The 27,239-nt window shown below is 41.7% G+C and overlaps 1 protein-coding gene across 1 annotated transcript; it reads left to right on the top strand.

Moving 5' to 3' along the window:
• Positions 1-31: 31 nt before the first annotated feature.
• atg2a (autophagy related 2A) lies at positions 32-27,098 on the top strand. Its single transcript, XM_034211888.1, is given in 46 exon segments — positions 32-579; positions 944-1,106; positions 2,314-2,463; positions 2,667-2,769; positions 4,511-4,655; positions 5,082-5,204; positions 5,207-5,296; positions 5,298-5,350; positions 6,026-6,147; positions 7,183-7,347; positions 7,786-7,928; positions 8,076-8,154; positions 8,343-8,588; positions 8,851-8,990; positions 9,423-9,521; positions 9,654-9,809; positions 10,789-11,062; positions 11,326-11,398; positions 11,831-11,999; positions 12,098-12,240; positions 12,463-12,493; positions 12,495-12,576; positions 12,694-12,757; positions 12,759-12,846; positions 12,990-13,122; positions 13,803-13,987; positions 14,065-14,145; positions 15,202-15,308; positions 15,945-16,037; positions 16,182-16,252; positions 17,722-17,798; positions 18,659-18,829; positions 19,393-19,519; positions 20,341-20,564; positions 21,067-21,296; positions 21,462-21,597; positions 22,122-22,343; positions 22,473-22,574; positions 22,930-23,014; positions 23,230-23,377; positions 23,519-23,588; positions 23,701-23,783; positions 24,133-24,254; positions 24,349-24,503; positions 24,844-25,002; positions 25,316-27,098. Coding segments are annotated over 46 exon segments (6,087 nt in total). The 5' UTR covers positions 32-408; the 3' UTR covers positions 25,550-27,098.
• The last annotated feature ends 141 nt before the right edge of the window (positions 27,099-27,239 follow it).

The following is a 27,239-nucleotide window of genomic DNA, read 5'->3' as shown; positions in this document are numbered from 1 at the left end:
GCGCTTCGTCACCGTGACGCACGTACGTTCACCATACCAATCAGTTGGCGTAGGATAACAATAAACAACCTGAAACAAGAGATACGCAACAACGGAACCTGTCGCTCCGATTCGACACAAACACAACCGAAAATACGAGTCGAGACAGCGACAGACAGTAGGAGTAACGTGTCGTCAAGTCGCAGGGGATTCTTGTAGATCCTGCCACAAAGGATTTCCGAGTTGTTGTGTCAAGCCGTGAGGATAGTTACGAGCTACCCCCTTCCTTAGCCCCCTGCAGCTAGCTGTGGCTCATTCCTTGTTTTTGCTCACTTTGTGTTAGTCTGTTATGCAGTTGCCAGAGGACTGTACTCGTACTGGTTCTCCTCCGCCACCTCTTTGCTCCCTTTCCCCGCTCTCTCTGGCCCTATGTCTCGCTGGCTTTTCCCCTGGTCAGGCTCAATCAAGAAACGGGCCTGTCGGTACCTCTTACAGCACTACCTCGGCCACTTTCTGCAGGAAAGACTGAGCTTGGACCAGCTGGGTTTGGACCTGTACAACGGCAGCGGTGTCATCAAGGAAATCAACCTCGATGTCTGGGTGAGATTTTATTACAGATAGGTGGCTGTCAACCCCGCACCACATCAGCATGCATCGTGTTTTTGTCGGGCTCATGCACCCTTGACTATTTCGCAACTGCACTCGAGTTCAACAACAATCTGTAACGTCACTCTGAACCTAGCTCGCATTTCTTCGAGGAAAACGCATTCATGAGAAACATATCACCAGATGCACTTCAAGTCTATCTAGTTTCTAACATTGAGAATGGATAGATCTTTCCCCCCCCTGCCATGTTTTACTGTTCACTTCCTTTGCTTAAGTCTACATAAAGAGTGATAAGATGATATGGATTTCAGGTTTATTTTCACTTGTCTTTCTTATCACTGCTTCCTCTCTACCTCAGGCGGTCAATGAGCTTTTGGAGTCTCTTGGGGCTCCTCTGGAGATAGTGGATGGCTTTGTGAACACCATAACAGTGACCATACCCTGGCAAGCTCTCCTGACTGATCACTGCACTTTAGAGGTTTCTGGTCTCCAGATAACATGTCGACCCAAGTACAGGACCAGTAAGTTCACTGAGAAGCAACTTGTTGAGTCAACCTGTCACTCTTCTTTTGACACTAAATGTGCATCTGTTAGCCACATGTTGTTGCGTAAGGGGTTCTTCCAGGGATTGTCCAATCAAGTGTGGTCCAAAAGACTTACTTTGTCCATGTTTTTATTACTGTGTTCTCCCAAATCATTCTTGGTGTAGAGCTCTTGTTATGCAGCTGAGTATAAATAAGTGTCTCTTTGGTAAGATCTGTTATTTAGGTACATTACAAAAAAATGTAAACAACAGGATGTAAGTGATGATCCAAGAAAGATCATTGGACTTCAAGTCCAGACATTTTTGTTCTTCTAATCAAACCACTGACAACTACTCCAGTAATGTGTTGATAATAATATGCTGATATGAACTATATACATATACCTTTTTTTAATAAATTGTCAGAAAATATAGAACAGACCTCAAAGTGGCATGATCAAATCAAAAACATTCATAACCCCAACATAATCAATTAAAAGTTATATATGAAGAAGAGAACACTTCAAATCCTAACATTTGAGTAATTTAAATCATTGTAATTTGCTTTAAGAAATACATTATCATTCTTAGATATCAATTACTGACCTTGTTTTATCTTTAATTTATAAAGAAAAGATACATTCAAAGCTCTTGGCCATGTTTCACAACAGCAATACCTCACTACTGTACTATTACCATTTTAAACAAAGCATCCCTTTGTTGCAGATAGGCTCAAAGTTCATGTTCTGAATATTCTGATTTGTTTTAAATAGTAAGCTATAATTGAAAACATTTGTTTTAGATTTAGTATGCTTACAATAAGCCATTAATCATTTTTGTTTACAAATAAAAATTCGACAAATACATATATTTTTAAATCATCGATTATTTCAATCATCATCAGCTTTATTTAAAGAGACTCTTGGTCCATTTAAAAAAAAAAAAGACATACAACACTCAAATATAAATTAAAAAAGGCAGTTATACCAATGTTTCCATAGAGGTGACTGGTATCGTATCGTACAGCACTGAGACACGGATTTGAAAGCAGCATAATGACAATAACTAAATGTTATGCAATTTATTAATGTTAATTATAAAACATGATGTCCCATGGAGTTAACTTATGTTTGCAAACATGTCATTTACACTACTTCTCTGTCAAAGGCAAGACATCACTAAATCCCCATGTGGTTTGTTTGCAGGTGGGGGATGGGACTCTCAAGGCTGGTCATCAAGCATGACCTCCAGCATGCAGCTGGCTCAGGAGTGCCTGAAGGACCCCCCGGAGGCTTCAGAGGAGCCCCCGCCCCAGCTGGAGGGGCTGGAGATGTTTGCACAAACCATTGAGACAGGTAAGTCAAATCTATGTGTTCCCAAACTCTGCGATGAAGCGAAGTCGTGAAAACCGACATCAAAGTTTCCCCACGGTCATAATGTCAATTGGTGGGAATATTCTTCAATTAAATAACCAATCTGAGCACACACAAGAAGAGCTTATTTAACAGTTCAGTGCTGATAAACCTTTGTCTGTCTCTCATCTCATCTGTGTTTCCAGTCCTTCGTCGTATTAAAGTCACCTTCATAGACACTATCGTTCGCATCGAGCACCAGCCCCTGGACCTGGAAACAGGCGTGGCCTTAGAGATGCACATCAAACGGTACGTCCTAGCTCCTTTTTCAACATTCAAATAAGCTGCAGAGAAGAAAACAAAACATGTTTTCATTATTTCACCTCCTTCATAATTTGTGTCCTTTATTTTGTATTTTTAAATTCTTAATTGTCTATTTGTTAATACAACACAAACTCTTCCCCATTATTTCTCTGTTGGGTCACGATGTAGTGTTGGCCTTTTTGTAAAAGTGTGCTCATAAGTGGGCATTGTAAAGAAGACAGCCCTTGTTATTGGGGAAACAGACCCTTAAGCCCTTTTGACAATAGGATATCAAAGAAGCTACTCGGGATGAACCTTTAAACTTCCTAAATGATGATGAAGTCCTGCAAGTTGCTGCTGGATTCTGTTTATTTGTTCAGTACCTGGTACGTCTGATGCCCGCCAGTCACAGTGCCGGTAGACAAAAAGCATAACTCCCAACACTGGCTGCAGCCCTAACTGTCAGCATTACTTTCTAAATGTTTCCCATCATACAAATAAGAGCTTCCAGATTCATATCCTCACAGCTTTGTAATGATTAAAGCCTTTCCTGCCAGAGACAACACTTGAATAATTAATTGATAAACAAAATATCTAGTGCTCAATTATAAGTCTAAAAACATTGACTCGACTAATCCCTGTTAAGAGGTTGTGTCAAACATGCAGTGAATTACATCAAATGATTGGAAACATCATTTATTTCTATAAATGATTTCATAAGTCATGATTTGGTTTTTAGTCTTACTACCAGTTAACTAACTGTCGCAACATTTTCATCAATGTGAAGGTTACGGCCTCCCTAACATCCCATATTGACGACACCTTACGTTCAGCCTGCAGTCCTTTGTAGCTACTGATAAAAGTCTCTTCAGGTGACTGACGTCGTCAATACTGACCCTGTTTAAAATGTGCTTCACGCTGAGGCTGTTTGACAAGACAAGGCCAAGGAGTGCAAGTTTACGACTGAGCAGAGGCCTCTTCTCCTTATCTGCTGAGGAGCAGACAGAAGATTACATCTAATGCTTGGCTTCATTTTTTGCCTTTCCTCTTTCTTATAAGTGCTGAAGTAGGAGAGTTCCAATATTACTGATCACAGAAAGACATTTAAGCAACCTCCTGTGAGTGTTAAAAAGGGAAATACCTCAAAAAGCAGGCTGAACCTCTTTTATGTGGATATTTCTATTAGTCGAAACCCAACAGCAGTGATTCAAAAGGTTGAATGTCAGAGCATATACACTACTCCTACAGTGTAGTGTATATGATGGGGAAAAAATGGTGTCAACGGTTCCTCAACAATGCAATTACAAGACATAAAACACTGGTTAGCCACTGCTATGTTTATTTCTGTTGAAGCCACATGACTGTGATTCCATTTTGTAAAGTGTGTCACTGTCCCGCTGTTGTTTTTGTGGCTCATTGTCAAAGCTGCTCAGGCTGTTGATCTGGGGTCAGTAAACAGAGGGCTACGTCCTCTCAAATGCTTTTACAGAACAACTGTTTTGAGTCCTGTAAAGCATGTTACAGTGAAAGTGCTATCTGATCCTTTTCAGGTATATTTGTTTAAAACCTAAATATCATTTCCTTACAATGCACCAAAGGGAGTTTTAAGTAATTCTAAATAACGAAATTACATTACCATAAACCATTTTGTTTGCTGTCACAATGCAGGTGGGACTCTTTCCCATTTGCACTGAGAAATTTGACCGTGGACTAAACCATTTCTGTGTTTGTTTACATGGTTCTCCAGGCTGGAGTACTTTGATGAGGCCGTGCGAGATCCAGCCAGTCAGACGGCCGTGCCTGTGGACATCCACCAGCCGCCCGCCTTCCTGCACAAGATCCTCCAGCTGAGCGCCGTGCAGCTGTTCTACGACAGCACTGGCACAGTACAGGTGACTGCTGATTACTCTTTATGTGATCTTTGTATCAATTTTATTACTTATTTCACTATTTTATTTATGTAAGTTTATAATTTATCTATTCATCTACATTTTAGAAGAATCATGAAAGATTTGACTAACTAAAAACAACAAATATTAAAGAATGATTCTTAAGAAAACGATGATGTGGATCAAAGTGGTTGATAACTAAAAATCTCCAGCTATTTAGACCTTGATAAACCCGTTTCTTAATCCCACAATGATGGAGAGTAACTTTACTCACTTGCTACTGTTTCAAAGTAATCACTATTTACATCTGTCTTGTCAAAAAGGGAACGTAGAGTCTTGTTAACTTGGAGAATCACAACACAATTTATATCAATATAAAAACATGTCATTTATAACGAGAAAAACTCATAGATTTTCCTCATTTCTTAGGGTCCTCTTAAGCGACAACACCCTGAATCAGCAACGGCAAGTGAAGGAGAGGAGGAGGAGGAGGAGGAAGAAGAGGAGGAAGAAGAAGAAGAAGAAGAGGGAGGAAGAAGAAGAAGAGGAAGAAAGATGAAGAAGGAGATGATAATGATAATGAGGGACTGAAGAGAATGCGAAGCCCCCTGAAATCCGCTCCCTGCCCTCCGTCTCAGCCGCTGCATCATAGGAAGCTGTTCCGGTTCAATCGAGACCACCGTCAAGATCAAACAGAAACGACATGCTGCACTGGACCAAAGGTGTGTGTGGTGTGTGGTGCTGTGTGTGTGTGTGTGTGTTGTGTGGTGTGTGGTGTGGTGTGTGTTGTGGTGTGTGGTGTGTGTGTGTGTGAGTGTGGTGTGTGTGTTGTGTGTGTGTGGTGTAGTGGTGGTGCATGTGTGTGTGGTGTATGTGTAGTGTGTGATGTGTGTGTGTGGTGTGTGTGTGTGTGTGTGGTGATGTGTGGGTGTGTGTGTGTGATGTTGGCTGTGTGTGTGGTACTCGTGTGCTGTGTGTGTGTGGTGTGTGTGTGTGTGTGTGTGTGTGGTGTGTGGTGTGTTTGTGTGTGTGTGTGTGTGTGTGTGTGTGTTGTGTGTGTGTGTGTGTGTGTGTGTTGTGTGTGTGTGTGTGTGTGTGTGTGTGTGTGTGTGTGTGTGTGTGTGTGTAGTGTGTGTTGTGTGTGTGTGTGTGTGTGTGTGTGCTGTGTGTGTGTGTGTGTGTGTGTGTGTGTGTGTGTGTGTGTGTGTGTGTGTGTTTGTGTGTGTGTGTGTGTGTGTGCTGTGTGTGTGTGTGTGTGTGTGTGTGTGTGTGTGTGTGTAGGTTAGGATAAGTCTCCAGGAAATGCATGTAAGTCAATGTAATGTCCCCTGAACTGATGTATACATGGTGTGTGTGTGCGCACTCCTCACCTGTCTGTGTTTCTCTGTTCCTCAGTTTGAGTTGGACGGCAAGGTGGGCTGTGTCCACATGCTGCTGTCTCCAGATCAAATAACCCACCTGACAGACCTGCTGGCAGCCCTCTGCATAGACACCGGTACAGTGCTTTATGTTTGTCTATGTTTATTTAGGATCCCCATTAGCTATTGCTCTTGACAAAAACTACTCTTCCTGGGGTCCGACACTTAAAACAATTCAACAATAATACAACAACATTCAAGACATAAGTCCTGACATCATTAACAACATCACCAATATCATCAACAATCTCCAACATCATCAACAATGTCATCCACTTTCAATATCAATCTCAGCCAAGGATGAGTGCACTAGACACCCACCAGTGCAAAGCATGAGATACAATTAAATTAGGGTTCACAGTTCACAAGGGTACATGGTCATTAGTAGATGGCCCTTCAATCTCTTCTTGAAATAGGCTCTGGACTCTATTTCAGTGCTGTGACACATAGCCAACATTTGAATGCTGTGCCTTTTGTTTTCCACGCATGTGCTCTCTTTTTAAACCTGGTATTTCTATGCTGTCGGAAATACAAATTAGGTTTCACAAATATATGTATATGATTGTTTCCAACCTCCAAAAATGATGATGTTGAATTTGTATTGTTTCAATTATATAAGTTAGTTAAATGTTTACAGGCGTTTATGGAACGTAACAAGATAAGTGATTTTCCCCTATGATTTAAAAGAGGTTCAGATTGAAATGGCTGATTTAAAGAATCAGTCAGAGTTTTGTCAGGTCATGATAAGGCCTGTTATGATTAAACGAGTGATTCTCTGTTCACAAACGACATAGCAAATACCTGCTTCTCCACTTGTACGATGAGTAAAATGTACAAATGATGCCTACATTCATGCATGCAGTCACTAAGTAAAACAACAAATGTACTGCTTATCATGTACTACTCACTAACGCCCTCAGGCTTTAGCACCAATAATGTACAATTCTTCAGAGACAGAAAGACTCTAAGACAATAAGTGTGTGTTGTTTCCTCTGTAGTTCAGAGTTGGAGGGTCACACACATCTGTAAATTCCTCATGAGTGTGAGGTCCCACTCTAATCCCGGCTCTCTCACACATTCATAAATATGTTTGTCTGTCCCCTCCCCCTCAGAGACAGACACTAAGTGTGATGGAGCCCTCAGTCGGCCCTTGGACTCAGATGACCTGCGTCTGATTGAGGAGGACCTCAGTAAGCAGCTGGGCTCCAGTCCCAGAGACAGAGAGTGGGAAACTGAGCCCGACCTGGACCCCTACGTCACCTGCCAGGAGAATGGAGGTACTGAGGGAAGCAAAAGTCCACTTATAAACTCTCAGATATATGATATGAAATATGTCTGAGATACATAATCACCTCATACTGCCTGTAGCAGTGCAAAGTGCAGCCAGTCAGTTGATGGCTGTCTGTTCGATGAGGAGTTTGATTTGATATTCAGCAGAATTTAGAATGAGCTGATCGTGCCTGATGTCAATATTGCTGTCAAACATGTTCATTTATTTGTTGCAAGCCAAAAGTTTTATTGACATATTCAAGTTTTTTTAGTCTGTCAGTATATAAAAAAACTCAAAGATAGGAAGCTTGATTGTCAAGTAGTGGTGATCTGGAAATGACCTTAACAATCCTGACGACCATTACCCTTCAGCCACCTACCCTGAAGTGTTAGTGTGACATTGTAGTATTTACCTTGTCACTCTGTGTCTGTGTGTGTACCTGCAGAGATGTTTTTCTCCATGTGTCCTGCTGGAATGAGCAGTAGCGTGACGTCTGTGCGCTCTGGCAGCGAGTTCTCAGACAGCGATATGGAGTCCTCGACACACAGTCTGTCCAGCTTCACACAGCCGGCATCACTGTCTGCACAGGTACAGCCGTCAAAGGGTTTTAGCTCAAGATATCTTATGGTATTATGTGTGCTCTAAAACACAGAGAACAACACCCAGACCTTGAGTTTTAAATGTACCCATCAAATCTCAAGCAGTCTGATTTCAACTAGTATTTCTTCCTGCCAGGGCATGGGGAACGGTCCCAGAAGGCATCCTGTAGCGGGCTGTCTGTCGAGTCTACCCCAGGCAAGCGGCCGGACCAGAGGTAAAACACTGCAGTGCTGAGCTTTGAAGGACGCAGACATATCAAGTAGTGGTTTGTCCTCAAAGTTATTATTTTTTTATGACCATTTCCGACAGATTGTTTATATTCTTTTCAGAATGTATGCCATCAGACTTCCCCCAAAGTATCGTTTTAACCAAAAAACTGAGCATTAACCCTCTCGGTTGCAGGACGCTCCCACAGCGGAGCGGAGCAGCTGAAGCCGGATGCTCTGCTGCGTCTGACACTCGGTGGGCTCACCCTCACCCTGCTGCAGGAGGACCCGCCCTCTAATCCTGACGAAGCCACGTCGTTGGCTCAGGTGTCTCAGGTGTTCTTCCGAGAGCTGGCCTTCTTTAAGGACAGCATGTTCAGCGAGAGGGACTTCCACCATCTGAGAGGCGGCTTCGCCAAGGCCTGCCCACAATCCATCTCAGGTAGAAAAACATTTTGGCCTTTTCTGAGTTATTTATGTGGACATAGCTTCCCAAATGATTTTGTTTTACAACAATAACAGAGAGAAAGGTTATTTTGACGTGAAGTGTTAATATAACAAGGGGCTTTTGGAAGGTGAAAATGTCATTAAAGATTTAGTTGAAGATACTGAAAGACTTCCCTTTCTTAATAAACAAATTAGTTTCTGAAATGCAAAAAACCATGATTCTTTTTTTACTTATCCTTGATTCCTCTTCCCCAGAGTGACAGGCGCAGCAGTGCAGGTTGCTTGTGAGATGCGGAGTGGGTCACGCCACAACCGGGCCGTGACCTCTGACCTTTCCTTCAGCAGACTGGAACTGTTAGAGTGCCTCTGGGAGGACGGGAAGCCCCAATACAGCGAGGTATATAATCTATTAGTCTGTCTGATGCTCACTGTGGCTGTGTTCACTCTAAAACTTTAAATATATCTTCATGCCAAGGTTTTTTCTTTGTTTGGTTGTCCATATTTGGTCATTATATTTTCAATGTAGCCATAATCAAACAATATAAACAGTAAGCGATCGCAAATGGTCATTATAAGATCAGACATCTCAGTCTGTCACAGCTGTTCTTTGTCTTTCTTTTGTACTACAATCAATGATATGTATGTTTGACTGGAGCCAGCATTGGTAATTAAAGATGTCGTGTAGAAGGGATGTAAAAGGAATCTCTATAATTGTTTAATTAAGTCAACTTGCTCCTGCTTTGTGAAAGTAGTTTATGGTTGTTGTTCTCTTTCCCTGATGATAAGGGAGATTTGAGAGAACAGTGTGTGTCTTTCTGTCTTTTTTCAGCTGCTTCAGTTCCAGAAAGCCGGTCTGTTCACAGTTGGAGCTGCAGCCAGACCATGTGCCCAACTACACTACGGCCTCACTGAGAAACACATGCGTAAAGTACGTATTTATACACACATGCCAACCATGACTTGATATGTGCATGTTCAAGTTAAAAACCATTGTTACATAGTTACTGACAAACATATCAATCTATCCCATAATATGTGCGTGTGATGTGTGTGTCGGCAGGGTAAACAGCGAGTGGTGCGGCGGGACAGTGTAGTGCGGGTGGAGCTGGCAGAGCTGAGCGCTGAGCTCGACCTGGACATCCTCACTCGCCTGGGGAACCTGAGCAAGGCCTTCGCCCACTGTCCCACAGACACTGCTGCACCGGGACTCATGCAGGTGGGACCCTATATGCATTTATTTCAGCATAAGGAAAAATATTTACTTAAAAGAAGAGCCCTACAAAATACAGTAATCAGTAACTGAATTAGACACATGCATGCAAACACAGTGCTTAGAAGGAATACGTCAAAGTTCAGTCCGCATGACAATTGAAAACAATAAATATATTTATTATAGAATAATGCTTTTATTGACACAAACATGAACAGCATTTCCCTAAAAGAAAACAAGAACTTTTTGGTTCAGATTTAAGTTGTTTCTGGTTTTTATTTTTTTCTGATTTTGGTTAGTTTAGATTAAGAAGAGCTGTCTCACAGGTGGTAAAAAGTGGTAAAAATGTTCTTCATATAGTGTACAGTTAAACAGTTTTCATACGTTTTTCTGCTGCTGCCTGCAGGTAAAGCTTAAAGGGAAATGCACTTTTGTAAGTGTGTCAGGGAACTCACCAAGTGTCAGAAAACACAACCCTCTCTCTTTTCCTCCATACCCAAATCTCTAAAAACGGGGCTGCAACGGATCTGATACAGACTGATACAGATTTGAAATATCTCTGACGTCAGAAACGGGGAGCTCCGCCTATATGGCCAACTCTCCACCTATCAGGGGAATGAGAGGTTGCGTGGCATGGTAACAGCATGGTAACATGACGCTTGTGCCTCGCCCCCCTCCTTTGCAGGGGCGCGTGGTCAGCTGCAGCTCATTTGCCACAGAATCAGCCCTTGTGAAGACAGGGCTGGAATAGAGCAAATAGAGTGAAATGAGGCATGGCTAAAATACATGATCTGTTTGGTATTTAAAAAAAAAAACTTCACAGACATGTTTTATATAGGTATGGCCCTACAATATATTATTCAAATATAGCATGATAGGTCCACTTTAAATAGTGATTACCACAAAACTGACTACTGTCTGTAACCCTGTGAATGAATCATATCTTAAAATCCTTGTTCACCAGTTTTTCCCTTTCTCTCCTCAGACCCAGAGCAGCGAGCTGTACTCCTCCTTCTCCCTCCTCTCCCCACACGCCATCCTCAGGCTTCGTTTCCCCATACCCGACCTGCGGCCCCTCCCTAAGCGTCGCCCTCCTACCCAGAGGGCAGTGCGGCAGGAGACTCTCGTGCTGGAGCTGACGGAGCTGGAGCTGAAGCACCAGGAGGCCCCGGACCTCCAGAGCGAGCAGCCTGCGGTGGGGGAGCCGTGGGCCCCCTGCCTCACACAGCTGCTGGAGGCCTCCTTCACTGACCTGCATGGTGGGAAAACACACAGCCCTGTACAGTAGCTGACTGAATATTCATGAGACAGTACACTGACCAATGCCTGACGGAGACAATCCAATGTGTTTTCAATGTTGCTAAGGGCTTCATATGTAAGGTTGACAGTAGCTCTTTTAGTTTTCGCTGTTGCACGAAGTTCTATAGAATACAATTCATTATTAAAAGCTGTAAAAGCTACAGTTATTCCCTTCCCGTATAAATAAATGCCGACAGAGAAATTATGTGTTGTGTCTCCCCAGGGTCATACGAGGGCTGGGAGGGCGGCTCTTTCCCCTTTATCAGAGTGAAAAAGAACCGCGACTCTTCACCGAGGTTAGTCATGGTTATTATGAGAGGAATAGATACATAATTCACAATATGAGAGATATCTAGAAAATGTTCTGTTTCTTGAGTGACATCTATTACACTGTGTTTACTTTGTATATGTGGACTTTAGATGTAGCTTCTTTCAGATGTTAATTATGTCTCAAATGGCTCTTTATAGGATATGTATTTGTTGTTCTCTGTATTTGTATCTGCTGTGTAGTGTGAATGTATGTCTGAGTTAATTAAGTGACAAATGAGTTTCCCTGGCGGAGATTAATAAAGCTTTCTAATTTAACTCAGCACTTTACAGTAGCAAAGCTCTCTTAAAGGAAAAGTTGTCATGTGAAATCAATCATTCTTGCTCTTGAAATGAGACAAAATATAAATGCTTTCTGTCCCACAAGCCATTATCACTCACTTTGCTCTTCCTGTGGGCAGGATATCGGTGCGTGTGCGTGGAGGGGACCCTCAGGGCCCGGCAGCAGGTCTGGGGGGGATGAACCTCATCAGTGACCTGGGGGCCGCCTTCTTTGAAAGTCACTGTGAAATTAACGACAAAACCAGCTCCCCGTTCTCCTCCAACCGCACCATGTTTGAGACTGAGGAGGTGCGCACAAAGAACACCTATTTATCTGCCATCTTATCACAATTTCAGACCAAACTCATCCCTCCTCGTCTCTCCTCCTACTTCCTTTCTTTCTTTAGATGGTGATTCCAGCCGACCCCGAGGAGATGCGTCAGTTTCAGGCGCAGTGTGTCGCTCAGTGTCAGTGTGCGGTGGACATCCACCTGCCGCTGGCCTACATCCTCCTGCCCAGCAAACAGGCCTTCCAGAGCTTCTACAACAGGTACGTCGACACTACAGTATGTTGTATATTATCTTCAAGAGAATATATTTGTATTGTTCGACAAGTTAAACACAGAATTTGGTCAAGTTTTTTTTACTGCTCTTGTCCTCAGAGCTGCTTATGTAGGACTGTTTTGTTAGAAATACCTTCCACGTTTGTTCATATTTGAATACTGCATCTGAAGTAACATTATTGTTCCTCACCCTCCCCTTTGTCCAAAAGGATCAATAATGATCTGTTGATGTGGGAGCCGCCCCCCCCCCTCCGCCAGCAGCCCCGAGCACAGCCGCCAGCACCACGAAGAGTTCCAGCTCTGCAAGTCGGCCTTTAGACTGGGTGAGTTTGACTGCTTTGATGGAAAAACATCATGTAGCAAAACAGATATAATACCAACCTGCCAAAACATTTGTTATTAACTAAGCAAGCTTAATATGTCTTCTCTCTCTACCATAGACTCTGATTCAGACGAGGACGACCCTCAGTTCTTCTTGGCCAGTGATTCATCTGGAAAGACAAAAGCTCCCCCGTCCCAACCACAACCTCAGCCTCCTCTCCCTCACTGTGATCATCAGCAAAGGGCGCCTGCAAACCAGAACAGACAAGAAGGTAAGCGGCTCCCAATATCACAACTTCTGGACCTGAGACTGGACTTTATTTACACAACCTAAAAACTGATCTGGCTTGGTCCATTTACAATGTTTGATTGCTTTGACTTTTTTATATATTTCAATTGTATTTCATTGTTTCAGGAGGACCAGAGTCATGGGGAAATTGTGCTTGACCTGGAAGGGGGGAAGATATTCAGCGTGGCGCAGCACCAGAACGACCCCAATCTCAATTTCCTGTGTATAGAGAGCCGACGAGTGGAGCTATACCATAAAGGTAAACATTGTTATGTTGTTTGCAAACATTTGATTGTTAATTAATGTTCAGGTAGATTGGATGCAATGTAGAAAATGTTGAGAGATAGTTTTAAATTGGGGATTATATTTTGTACCATGTCAGTGTATTACAGTCAATAGAGGGCAGTCGACACACACCCACTCTCCATATATACATTTAAAAAAGAAGCATTATACTGCTGTGAACGTGCCAGAAGCAAAACATATTTAAGAGCATCTATTTTGCGACGATGTTGAATCCAAAATAAAACGTTAAAAAATAACACAAACAGAAAAACTATTGGGGCATCAGTAGACCAGTAACTTCTGTGTTCTGGGTGGTAAAAACACTTTTTCAGGAGTCTGATGGCTTTTAAGAGAGTGTATACATTTAACAAATTCAGCTCCATGCTGGAAACACAGACTGTATATCTGTCTGCCAGCGAGGTAAAGCAAGGACATTTTGTTATATAGCTTACACTAAAATAATTGTGGTGGCTAAAATACATTAGAAGACATTGTGTCCCCATTCAGAGCAGGACATTGATTACCTCAGTCTGTTTCTCATAACTGTGGCGTACCAACCGCCATCTACTGCAGATTACACACTGACATGGAAACATCAGAATGGCTCTTTTAATGTTCATCGTGGTCATAACTTTGTTTGTTACCCCAACACAGCGGTGGTGAAAGACACCCCCATCCCACAGCGGTTGGAAATACCCAAATTCAATCCCCCAAAGCACTTGGACCCTACCATCTACCCCACAGAGGTGGGGGTGAGCAGTGTGAGCGGAAAGGAGGGGGAGTTGCAGATGTTGTCCACAGCCATCAAAGTCACACTGGACCCACAGAGGGGTGTTAAGGTACGTACTCTATAAACACCTGGTTTTGCTTCTGTTGCAAGTTTGAAATGAAACAATGTTTACATCTCTCCTTTCAGGAGTTCCTAGTTGCCCTTCGACTTCAAGGTGCCACCATGAGGCACTACATGGCACCGACCAATCACAGCTGGCATGAGCAGGTGAGCAGCAGTATGAGAAAACATAAAGACACAAGCCTTTATGGAGAGTAGAGTCTCTCAATATCTTTCTATTCCTCAATAGTGTTGATTTCCTTCCCTGCACAACCAGTTACTGGCAATGTATCATTCACTTTCTGTTTTATTTATAGTCTGGGCATTTCATGGTGTTTTACATATTTCATGATTACTTGCCCACTGAAGTTGTAAACTTGGAAAGAGAAACAGCTGAAGTATTTTCAACTCTCGTGGACGTTTATGTCAGATTGAATGATTTGATGCCAGAAAAAGCATTATTTTCTCTTTAGACACACATTTTTGACATTCCACTTTCATGCAGAAATAGAAATGTATGAATGTGGAGTGCGATGTTGAGAGGGATATGCTTATTTCTCTTGCAGAAATGGAGCAGAGTGTGTCAGAGGAGTATAATATTGTGCAGTTTGCAATCGACTGTATATTCTGAAAATGGGCTTGCAACTGTGGCTTTTGCTAAACTAGCATGACAAAGATAAAAGGGCAGCAATATACCTCAGGGCTAAACCTTTCCGTGCTTTAAAGACAAAGAGTACAGCCTTAAAATCAACTCTGAATCCAACTGGTTGCCATTGTAGAGGTGCTAAGAATGGGGAAATATTGTCCCTACATATTTCAGACAAACATAATGCAGAACAGTCAACAACTTTCTATCTAGAAATGAAGTATTCAAAAGAAGAATGCAGAGATCTTGCACACATGAACATTATCTTGTCTGTGCAGTAACACCAGCCTGCGTTCCCTCCAGTACTAAATCACCGGACTTAGAATTGTTTTGCTGTTTTTGCTCCAAAAGATGATTATACCCAGTAAAGTTTGATTTAATGACAAATTGAATTACCCAATAAGGCTGCAGCCTAATTATTATTATTTCAGCAATTTGTTCTGCTTTATCTTCTAGTTAAACCATTTGGGTTGTGCAGAAAAATGCAAACCATACCAAATTAAATGATGTGGTCGAATTCAAAATGTTTGTCTTTGGCTGTTTGGCCTGCCAGCTGACTCTGTGTTTGTTTGTCACAGCTGGTGGACTTTCTGGATGTCATTGATGATCCCATTCTGGGATACACAGCCCCCGCCGTCATCACTGTCCTCCACACACACCTCGCTACCTGTGCGGTCGACTACAGGTAAATAATATGCCTCAGATCCGTTGCAACTTCATTAGATTTTTAAAACTGTCTTAAAGCATTGCTTGTGTGCATGTCTGTTTGCTGTAGCACGTATGAGTGCTGTAGGATTAGGACGGGATTATAAACAGTTTTTTTTATGTATGTGTGCATTGTATGGTTGGCTGAAAAGTTACTATAGAAGTCAAAGTCAACTTTATTGTCAATCTTCCAGTATGTGTGTACAGACAGATCGAAATACCGTTTTCCACAATCCTGAATATAAAAAAAAAATGTATATAGAAATATATATATATATATATATATACACAAAATCAAAGACACATTTTTACATGTGCACACATTAAGACCTAAATAAAAACACAACAATCAATATATACAAAATAACAGTCACTTCAATATTTGAGAATGTACTACATTAGTGCAAAAAATTGTACCGGTACATAGAATGTGCAAAATATTAGTGTCAGAATATTGACATGTCAATTATGCAGAGTATTTCATATATGTGTCTTCTATATCTATATGTTTGACTCTAAACTAATTGATATACCTGTAAAGTAAATGTTATTCAATTAAAATGGACTTAAAAAAGGTTGGTAAAATGATCATTTATTTTGTTTTCTTGTTTCCCAGACCTATGTACCTGCCGCTGCGCGTGTTGTTCACAGCGGAGTCCTTCTCTCTGTCCAGTAACATCATCGTAGACACGGCCACCTTTCACCTCAGGTACAGTCCACCTCTAACTGAACATGACAGGGGTCCAATAAAGAGTACATATTTTTAATGCTATCAGTTTGTATCACATTATATGAGCTGGTGACTCAGTGTAAGATTGTTGTCTAAGTTTTGTTTTTGTTTTGTTTTTGTCAGATTCATCTTGGATGACTCTGCTCTCTACCTCTCTGACAAATGTGAGACTGACGTTGTGGACTTGAGGAGAGGTTAGTCACATGACAGAGAGTGGGGTTTCTTTATATCACTTTATCTGTGGTGAAAAGTAATGAAGTAAATGTATCTCATTTTTATATTCAGAGGGAAATATTCTACTTTTCTCCACTACATTAATTCCATTGATGACATTAGTTACTTTATATAAGAAGATGTTTTGATATTCATCTTATGAGTGTATCAAATACAATGCTTTGTTATACAGTACATTTAACCAATGAACAGAATAAACAATGATTAAAATCGGCTCTATGTCAGCCAGCAACAACATTTAACTGCATCTTACATGTTACTGGATTAATATTAATAATAATAGTTTGTTTTAATTGTGTTATTAGTACTTTTAATTATTCCACCACTCTTGTGTATACCATATGTTCAAATCAATTCCTGATGAGTGAAAACAACACAGTGTCAGAATGTTTGTTAGCTGCGTTGCACATACCGTACCCTTGGTCTATGGAGACTTTCCCAACATTGTGAGTGTGAGTTATATCAGAGCTGGTTAGCCTGAAGTCAACAACAGAACAGCTGCAGCTCACACTTAAAGGGATAGTTCAGATATTCTGAGATGGGGTAATCAGTCAGTGTTTTATCTGCAGTAGAGGAGTGTCGGAACAACCCTATTTTGGAGAAGCAAGCAGACCTTAAGGAACGCAAGCAATGTGGGGCTGTGGATGGGGGCAGCAGAAAAACATATTTAACCACCTAAAAATATCTCTTCAAAGACTCCTTCGACCAAAACAGTAACTTACCTCGCATAACACAGGAGTTGCTGATCTTGCTGGACTGACCAAATTCACAAAATAAAACAAACAACCCGTCGAGGAAGCGGTAGACAGGCAACTCCTGAGTTCTGCGAGGTTACACTACTTGATTATTTTAGGAGTCTGGGGTCTTCAAAGAAAGAATGTCAAACGGCTTCAGTTTGATGAAAAGGTCTTCTGACAGCAAGGCAAAGCAATGAACCTAAATATAGTTTCCCCTAAAGAAATACTGACTTTTTTGTTGTTGCTATAACACGATGTATTGCTGCTTTCCACAGCAATACATTGCCTTGCTCCTGCCCCTCTACTTCTGTCTGTTTCTCCAAATTGGGCGTGCTGACCGCCATTATCTATAAGTATACACCTAGTATGGAACTCATACAACCCAGTTTAAAAATGCCCACTGTATACCCACTATAGCAGCAGCTTCACCTAGTTATGGTGATTCTTTTGGGGTAAAAAAATGTAATCTAAATGTAGCAAGTTCACTTGACTTTTAAAGAAGTTAAACATGTCTGCTGCTTTAGTAAAAGCGTTTGTACTTGAGTAACTTTTCTGACAAGTGTTAGTAAATGAAGTCATCTTACAGTCTGGCACGTCTTTTATAAGGGCAGATTCAGTAGTTATTATAAATTACATAAATAACAATCGCTGTCACCCTAATAACAACCACTGTGTGTTTTTGTGTCACACAGACTATGTGTGTGTTCTGGACATTGACCTGCTGGAGCTCGCCATCACTACATGGAAAGGCAGCGATACGGGCAAGCTGGTGAGTGCTCGCTGTTTACATTTCTGGGACACATTCACAGCAGCCACAGACAAATGGGAAAGAAAAAGGCTGCCCCTGCCTGTGAAAATGTAAAGGGAAACAAAGCGTTATTATCCAATTCCTTTCAAAAACCAATAAAAGGCACAGGCCCTGTGTTTATAGATATTAGTTTGACCAGTTCGCTTATAATAATAGCTTCAGGGAAACCAACAAGGCGACAGTAAACACGTCATGTGACAACAATCAGTAACAAAGTGTACAGATGTGAAGAAGGCCAGTTTAAGCTCTGTTATGTAACAATGTTTTCTACGTCAAATGTGTCTAGTCTGTTCTTTTGGGCTCTATCCATGTTAAGCTTGTAGTATTCCAGTGTATAAGTATTTTCTACCTTATTGTTATTTTCTTTCTCCTTCCCGTCATCCCTCCCATCAAATAACGACTCTCGCTGTCACCATCTTTATTGATTCAAATCAAATAAAAAAATCAATTCAAAATGTATTATAACCCCAAATCACAAGAAATGCCTCAAAGGGCTGTACAAAGCAAACAAAAATAAATATATATACGTCATCGCATAAAAATTATAAAAACATTATACATCAACATAAGTATTGCCATGTGATAAAAGCATGTGACTGAAGTGATGGTAATGATGAGCTGAAACTAGGTGATGGAAATTAGTTTACAAGGAAGACAGATGCGAAGAGATGGGTTTTGAGTTTGTTTTCAAAGGAGTCAACGGAAATAGCTTCGGATCTGAAATGGAAGACGATTCCAAAGGAGAGGTGTTCGGAATGAAAAGGTGATTCTGCTGATATTAATGAAATGTGCTTCTTGTGGTTCCTCCCCCTGCTCTCCAGTCTCAGCCTCTCTTCGAGCTCCGATGCTCCAACAATGTGGTTCACGTTCACACCTGTGCTGATTCCTGCGCCGCCCTGGTCAACCTGCTGCAGTACCTCGTCTCGCAGGGGGACCTGCACCCCCCGCCGCGACACACCTCACCCACCGAAATCGCTGGCCAGAAATTACCAGTAAGTCAACAGAGAATTAAAATGGGTTGTTAAGAATATAGAAATTGCTCGTGACGGTTGAAGGTTTACAGATGTTTAGATGTACATGAGAAAAACGGAATAACATTGTAAAGTTTTAGCATAGCAGCTTGGATAAAACATTGCACATTGAACTAGATTTGGAGCACATTTTTTGCATGATTTGAGTTTGCATGAGCTACAGTACCTAGCTACGATTTTCTGGCAATTACTGGGCCAGACAGTAGCATACGTACATGTCATTATGTGATATACATGTTTACAGTTAAAGTTTATAACAATTTATTTTCATATAAACATATTTCAATTTCTTCAGATGTAAAATATGGTCTAAAAAAATCTACCACAAAGTCTGAAAAACTAAAAATGTGTAGGAGCCTTGAGAAATAATCAGTTTTGTCTTCCCGTAGGAATTCCTACATTAAGAATAGATAACTCATTTAATAGTGGCAGTCTTATATATAACAGTTCCATCAATGTTGAAAAGTATTATTAAGATGCCATGTCACTTTCTAAATGTTTTATTTGTTTTTCTGTTTTGTTAGTTGTCAGAAAGTCCTGCGGCGATGCTGCCCTGCCCTCCAGCTGAAACTGCAGAGATCAACCAGTACGACCTCGCTGATGCCTTAATCGACACGGAGAAGAGCCACAGAGAAGAGAGCTCAGATCCTGGTACAGTTTCTCTTTTTACACTTTTCAACATCCAAACAGGATTTGATTCAGTGAAATTCTGCAATCACCCATGTTTCCTGGTATAAAGGAAGAGGGTTGTGGGCCTATTTATTTAAGGTGGTTTCATCATGTGCTATAAAACTCTGGTAAAGCTTGACCCATAGAGGAGTGTATTGTCCAAATAAACTGAACTTTTAGGCAGGAAAAGAAACATGAAACTATTTCACTAATGCAATAAAAACGTTATAATAAACAGTATGCACCGTGCCACTGATTCTCAGAGTGTTTGCTAGTTCAAGTTTATTTTCAGCTTTAAAGGTTTAGTTAGTTGATATGTAGTTCTGGAGTCGTGGTTTGCAGCTCCCTGCAGTATACCTGCAAAATACATTGTTTTGAATTTTGAAGTAAAGTCCATAATTTGTTTTGAATTTGAATTGGGTCTGGAAAGTGATACAAACTGATCTTATTTATTAAATACTTATTAATCAGATATATCAAAATGTGCTTGGAAAAAAGAGAACTCTATAAGACCACAGTGCATGAGAAAACTAAAGGGATTGAGTGTAAAGCATGCTCTCTCTCGTCAATGTAAAGTCTGATCATTTTCTGTGGTCCAATGTCACAATCTCCTTTTATCGGTAGTATATATTATCTAAAACTGAAAAAAAATCATTTTGATTTACTTATTTAAAATGTTTTCCCTGCTAATTCTTCTACTTTCAGTTTTAGTTCATGGTCATAACTCCACACTGGTCACGTGCACAGGAGGTGTTCATTCTCTATGGAGAGAGTGTTTATAGTACCAATGGTTCTTCTTCCAGGTTCACCCTCCATGCCCAGAGGCTCGCCCGTCTCTGTCTACCTGTTCCCGGGCGAGGCCCCGAAGCGAAGCCCCTCCGTCCTGCTGGTTGAGGACGCTGAGCTTGATGGACTGGTTGCCACAGCAACAGAGGCGCAGGCAGATATGATGTCTGAGGAAGGATCCGACGGCTCGACCGACAACGATGACTTCTGCATATTGGAGGCCCCTGGGATGGGCATTCCTGTGAGTTTCTGCCTGATACCGTGGTCCTGTTGGTCTTTTTATAAAGTCATTCTTACCCATTAGCTCACTTTACCTCAAAGCATGACTCCCGTATGTTTACTCACAGGGCTGTTACTCTAACGAAATGTATGCGCCTGTGCAACATGATGATTTAATCTTTAGCACAGTGGCGCTCACAGCTTGAGTGAAGAGAATATATTGGATTATATATTGTTGGAATTTTTATTTCAAGTGCTTTTATTTTTTCGTATTTGTTTGAGTGAGAGTAAGAGAAGGTCTTGTTACTAGGGGCGGATTTGGAGAAAATGTGAGAGTGAGAGATTCAATATTTTGTAAGAACATACAATTTAGTTTCATATTTTTTTCATGTAAGAAAGGTTACACAGAAAATAAAATTGGCTGGTCAGACCTTTCAAAAATCAGAAATACGAGTCAGCCCATAAATGTGCAATGGGGAATCTTTATTACTCTGTGAAATAACCAAACCTGGGATTTGTTACAGCCGCGGGACGGGGAGCCCGTGGTGACGGTGTTGTCCGAGGGCCCCATCAAGCTGAAGGAGAGTCACTTCTCCAGACCCCGAGGCAGCTCAGACCTGCTGCGAGCGCCGAGCCGCTTCCCCGTGCCGCAGAGCAGAGTTGTGCTGAGGGAGATCTCCGTGGTCTGGCATCTCTACGGGGGCAAGGACTTTGGGGGCAAGCCCATGTCAATACATGCCCAAAACACTAACAGGTAACACAAACACCAGGCCACAAGTAGTTTCTCAGATGCACAGAAATATAGCTCCTCAAAGAAAATATACCTCAATGGTCATGAGAATGTTTCACCTGTGTGTGTTTGTTAGATTTGTATCCTTTTATTTGACTCTTCTCTCAACATCTCATGTTCTCTCTGCAGAGGTCGTTCAGCCCCCGCTGGAGTTCGGGGGTCCCCGTCTCGCTCGGCCACCACCTCCCGTCCCCAGAACTCGTGGCGCTGGGCCGGAGGCAGCGGCCGCCAGCACCAACTGTTGATGGAGATCCAGCTCACCAAGGTAGATTCATACATCTACTACATTGTGATTAAACTGAGAAGATACATAGTTGTAGGTTAGTTTATCTAAATATATTTATTTATTTAGCAAATAAAATGGTTTGACAAAAAAACATACATCATTTATCCATTTGTTCAACTCAAACTATCTTAAATTCAAACTCATGTGTTTTATTGCTATCAGTTTTTTTATGGCTGTCAATTGATCAAAATGTGAAAGGGTGATTTAAGGAACCGTTGACAGTTTGTTAAATTCACTTTCCTACAGAGAAGATTGATACTTCTCTCATATGGAGTCTTTATGCTGAGCTGGCTATACATATTAATCATACAGACATTTAAGTGGTATTGATCTTCTCATATAACTCTTGGTGAAGGATCATCAAACCGTCAAACTAATCAATTTAAATTCAACCTGAAACTTAGCAGTGCTGCTTCCCTTATTACTTCACCAGTTCCAAACAAACACATTTTAACATATAATATTAACCTTCTTCAACACCTTCCTCCTGTTCTGTCCTCCAGGTGTCCTTCCAGCATGAGTCCTACCCAGGGGCAGTAGCGGGGCAGGAGGGGGAGGGGTTCCTGATGGCTGGCGTGGGCCCCGGGGGCGAGCAGCCCCTCTCCAGACAGGTGTTCATCGTCCAGGAGCTGGAGGTCCGAGACCGACTGGCCTCCTCACAACTCAACAAATTCCTTTACCTCTACACCAGCGAGAGCATGCCGCGCCGAGCCCACTCCAACATGGTGAGACAGCAGAGAGGGGGTGGGGGGGGTGAGGTCAGAGGGACTGATTTGAAGCTCATGGAATATCAGATACTTTCCTATTGAAATGATTTGATCCTATGATATTGATTGTGCGTTTACTTCTTGCAGCTGACGGTGAAGGCCCTGCAGGTCTGTCCAGAGTCTGGCCTCGGTGGACCGGAGTGCTGTCTTCGGATCAGCCTGCTGCCTCTACGTCTTAACATCGACCAGGTAACCGCTGCTCCTGAGACTACTGACGCCATGACACCCAGACGTGTCTGAGTAGAGCCTGAAATGTTGCTTTTTTGTAGAAAATTAAGAAAGTAAATGACAGAAACATACAACTCTGTTTGCAGACATTATTTAGCATTTCATTTTTTACAAGCATTTCAATTAATTCAAGGCTTTATTGTCATCTGCACATTAGCTACAGTGCAGATATGGCAATGAAAAACTCCACATGCATTTATTATGACATCATAACAGCATTGGAGAAAACTTCATCTTAAACTATATACTCTACCAATAAGTGTTGATTTTCAGTTGTAACTAATCTACCTGTCCCGTCCCCCCCCCCCCTGTCCAGGACGCACTGTTTTTCCTGAAGGACTTTTTCAGCAGTCTAGCTTCCTATGTTAACCCTTACCTGCCTGTGGACCCTGCATCCGAAGGTGAGCCTCTTCTGATGATGTTTTAATTCCTTGCTGCATATTTCATCAATTGTCGTCCATTCGTGTTTTAAGGGCTTTATCTCTATAGATCTGGGGGCTGCTTATCATCACTGCAGCAATATGTTTCTCACTGTCTGCAAAACATATTCTATATGAAATAAGAAATGCTCCAATAAATATGTTTCTTTTTATATTCCTTACCATTTATTTTTCAGTGAAAGCAGACCCCTCCCAGAAGGCCCCTGAGGAGGCGGAGGCTGGTCTGGGACCTGACCTCTCAGCGTCTGTTGAAACCACCTTCAGCGAGCAGAGCTCCTGCTCTGCCGGCTCCACCTCCTCCTCCGACCAGCCCATCTACTTCCGGTACGTAAACACTATACACCCAAACGCTCGAAGAAAGTCTGATTCCGTTTTTTTTTAAATAAAGGGAAAAAGGTGGCGTGTTTGAAGCAATGCTTGTTTGTGCGAATCAAAAACAATTTTTTTATCCTCTGCAATTTTCAGGGAGTTTCGATTCACCTCTGAAGTGCCTATCTGGCTTGACTATCAAGGCAAACATGTTGTCATTGAACAGGTGAGAGGTCACTCAAACTGCCTTAAAGACATCTTTAGGATTTATGAGTATTTGATGAGGAAAACAATTGTCCACGCTATCTTTATTTTCTGACCTGCTCTTTGCTTCACAGGGAACGTTTGCAGGAATCCTGATTGGTCTGGCCCAGTTGAACTGCTCTGAGCTGAAGCTGAAGAGGCTCTGCTGCAGACACGGGTACAAATACATACTCCATTGATATACCAAAAGCACACCAGACATAAACACAATATCTACAGAAACTGCAGACCTTCACAAACATGTAGTTCTCAGCCTGCGTTAGATCAAAAGTGTATTGCACTGTTATGTCAAAAATATTCACAGACTAAAAATGACTCCATAGAAAGGACGGACATTATCAAGCCTTACATTAGAAATGAGATTTTACTGTACATATTAAATACTAAAAAGCACACATTTTAAAACATATACAGTCCTTTCATTTATTTATAATTGTTATATTTTGCATCTAGTACAATTAAAGGGGCATATTTTGTTTTAATCTTTCTTCTTCAACCCTTTGTAGTCTCCTCGGTGTGGATAAAGTGATCCAGTACGCCGTCACTGAGTGGCTGACGGACATCAGGAAGAATCAGCTGCCGGGCATTCTGGGAGGAGTGGGTCCCATGCACTCAGTGGTCCAGCTGTGTGAGTCGATACTGCCTCAAACACGCTGCTTAACACTTTGTTATCATGTTTTATCTCTTGGTTCATTCTCTTCCATCTCTTTGTGTTCCTCCAGTCCACGGAGTGAGGGATCTGTTCTGGTTGCCCATAGAGCAGTACAGGAAGGACGGGCGTATTATCCGAGGTCTCCAGAGGGGGGCAGCCTCCTTCGGGACGTCCACAGCTTCAGCTGCTCTGGAGCTCAGCAACAGGCTGGTGCAGGCCATACAGGTACTCGCACTGAGAGGAGGTTTAGTGCAGGTCAACAATGTAAACCAGAGTTGCGTTGGTGCTAGATATGAAACATGCAGTTAAAATGGTTTAGCAAACAAACATCTTAGTTTTGTTTTAGGTTTTCAAAATGATTGTTTTTATTAGTTTCTTTAGTGCCAGGTGTAATGGGACAAAAGTATGTAGCTACCAAATACATTATTGGAGAACTGTATAGTAATGGTCATAATCAAATTGCTGCTGTTATAACTACACTTTTAACCACGTAGTTTTATTTGGGTTCAGTTTTTCTTTTGGAATACGCAAGTATTTTATTTCTGGTGTCTGTGTGCTCCTACAGGCCACAGCAGAGACGGTGTACGACATACTGTCTCCCACTCCCCCCCTGAACCGCTTTGCCATCACAGAGGGCCGGGCCCCCTCCAGCCGGCCCCGCAGAGCCGCTCAGCCCGCAGACCTGCGAGAGGGCGTGGCCAAGGCCTACGACACCGTCAGAGAGGTGCGTACCCAAATGTTCCCTTCAAATATGATTATGGAAACTTTTAGAGAACAGAGGGTCCAAAAATAAGCAGTCACCTGCTCGTCTTTCAGCGTATTCACTTTCTCACTTTCCATTCTATTTAATTATCTTCTTATACAAAAAATGTATTTACATAAACAGCGCTAGGGGTTAGAGAAACCAGATTGCTTCAGCTAGATTTCTCTCTTTGCATGGATATTTATTTTGAGACATGAGAACTTTTTTCTCATGTTTATGTACGTCAATGTACTGAAACACTAAATATTTTGACTTCTGTCTCACTGCTCTCCAGGGAGTGATTGACACGGCTCAGACCTTGTGCGATGTAGCATCCCGCGGCCACGAACAGAAGGGTCTGCCCGGCGCTGTGGGCGGCGTCCTGCGGCAGATCCCGCCCACCGTGGTCCGACCTTTAATAGTGGCCTCTGAAGCAACCTCCAATCTGCTCGGTGGCATGAGGAACCAGATCAAACCAGACGCCCGGAAGGAGGACTTCCTGAAATGGCGCACCGACGGCCAAGAATGATGACAACTTCTATGTTTCTGTGTGAGAGAGTGTGTGTGAGAGAATCTGATTTGTGGAGATTCTAGCTAAGGGAGCGAATCCACGGTTTGAATGCGTATTTGCATGTGTGTATGGACTAATGAGAGTCAGTGTTCGCTCTAATGCAAAACAAAGCAACGACTGCAGTTACCAGTGTTTCATTTGGCTCCATCATACATGGACTCACCAGATATAAACAATTCGTTTTGTAAGAACTATCCTCATGTTCCTCTGTTATACACAGGTCAGTAGATTCTCCTACTGTCTGTGAAAACATATCACCGTCACTCAACTGGCTTCATTTTAATCAACACTCTCAAGGTTTGCTTGTTCATAAGTAAGACACAGATTGTGGGCACATCATGTACTTTGAACTGTGCTGTTGAAACTGTTTGTATTTTAAATGAAAGAAGTGATTTCTGGCACGATTTCTCTTTCTTCCATTATCTAGTATAAGTTGGAGGAAGAAGTTGAACTTATGCCGGAAATCACGTTTTATTATAATTCACCCATGACTAGCTGAGAACAGTTTACTTTATTTGTGATGTGTTGAGCTGGCACATGATATAACCCACCCTTTGGTCTACTTGTTGTCCAGTGATGCTCATAGTGGAGATTGTGTGACATCCTAATGAAGTGTCCTTTGCTAACACCTTCCAGATGTCTGCAGATGCTTGTCCCTCTGACTTATACCACATCATTTGTTCAGCTTTGGCTCCACTGCATCTCTCAGTGTTGTTAATTGTGCCATAAAGCTTGCAGTGCCCTTTTTAACTAGTTAGTGTTGCCTTTCCAAAACCTGCACCCTCCCTGCTACGATTCACGTACAACACACACTGGCTGACATGGACACACTGAGAACATGTTTCCCGACTGAACAGAGATACAGCTCAAATGAAGCCTCTAAACTCTGTAGCACATTAAACTAATTTAAAGCTTTTCAAAGTAAAGTTTCAGCTCTCTGTAACTCGCAGTCCAGATGTCAGCCAGTGGTTCTTCCTTCTGCCTTGCAGCTCATTTGTGCTTCTTGTTTCCATTAAGATTTAAAAACTGGTGTCTGGATTAACCAACTCTTCAGTGTTGCTTCGCCCTCTCCTTTAATTGCCTTCCTGCATTTTTTTATGTTTCTTTGTTTTGTTTTTATTCTGTTAAAGCATAAAGTATTGTCATACTCATTTTTAAAATAAGAGTTAAAAGGATGTGAATCTGGTGACGATAGAGGATACAAGAAATTGGGGGTTTTGTGGTTTAAAAAAGTTTTACATTTGTATCTTTTTTGTTTATTCAGTGTAAGGGATAGGTGTCCCTGTTTGAGTGTGTTGGTGTGTGTGTCAGTGGGTGAGAATGAGTGTGTGTTTGTGTGCGCGCATGATGCACGTCTGTGAAGGTGACAGGTTGATGCTTGTTACACCTCTTGTGTGTAATTACTATTTACGATATCATAAACTGTGTGAATGACCTGTATAATACAAAGATGAGGAGTATACAAAATTAATACAAAAAAATAAAAAATTTGAGTATAAAAAAGGAACGCCATCTTTGTCTGACATTTTTGCTATAGCCTAGCTAACTTGAGGAAACAATTAGAATAATAGTTTGCCCGTGATAATTGTAAATATTACCAAAGAAAAAAAGGAATACATTTAAGGGTACAGGTTTCTCCTTTGGTTTT

The sequence above is a fragment of the Gymnodraco acuticeps genome, unplaced genomic scaffold (assembly GCF_902827175.1).
Source record: "Gymnodraco acuticeps unplaced genomic scaffold, fGymAcu1.1, whole genome shotgun sequence".
NCBI classification, from domain to species: Eukaryota; Metazoa; Chordata; class Actinopteri; order Perciformes; family Bathydraconidae; genus Gymnodraco; species Gymnodraco acuticeps.
The sequence above is the reverse complement of the archived record's forward strand: the minus strand, read 5'-3'. Positions and strand labels throughout refer to the sequence as shown.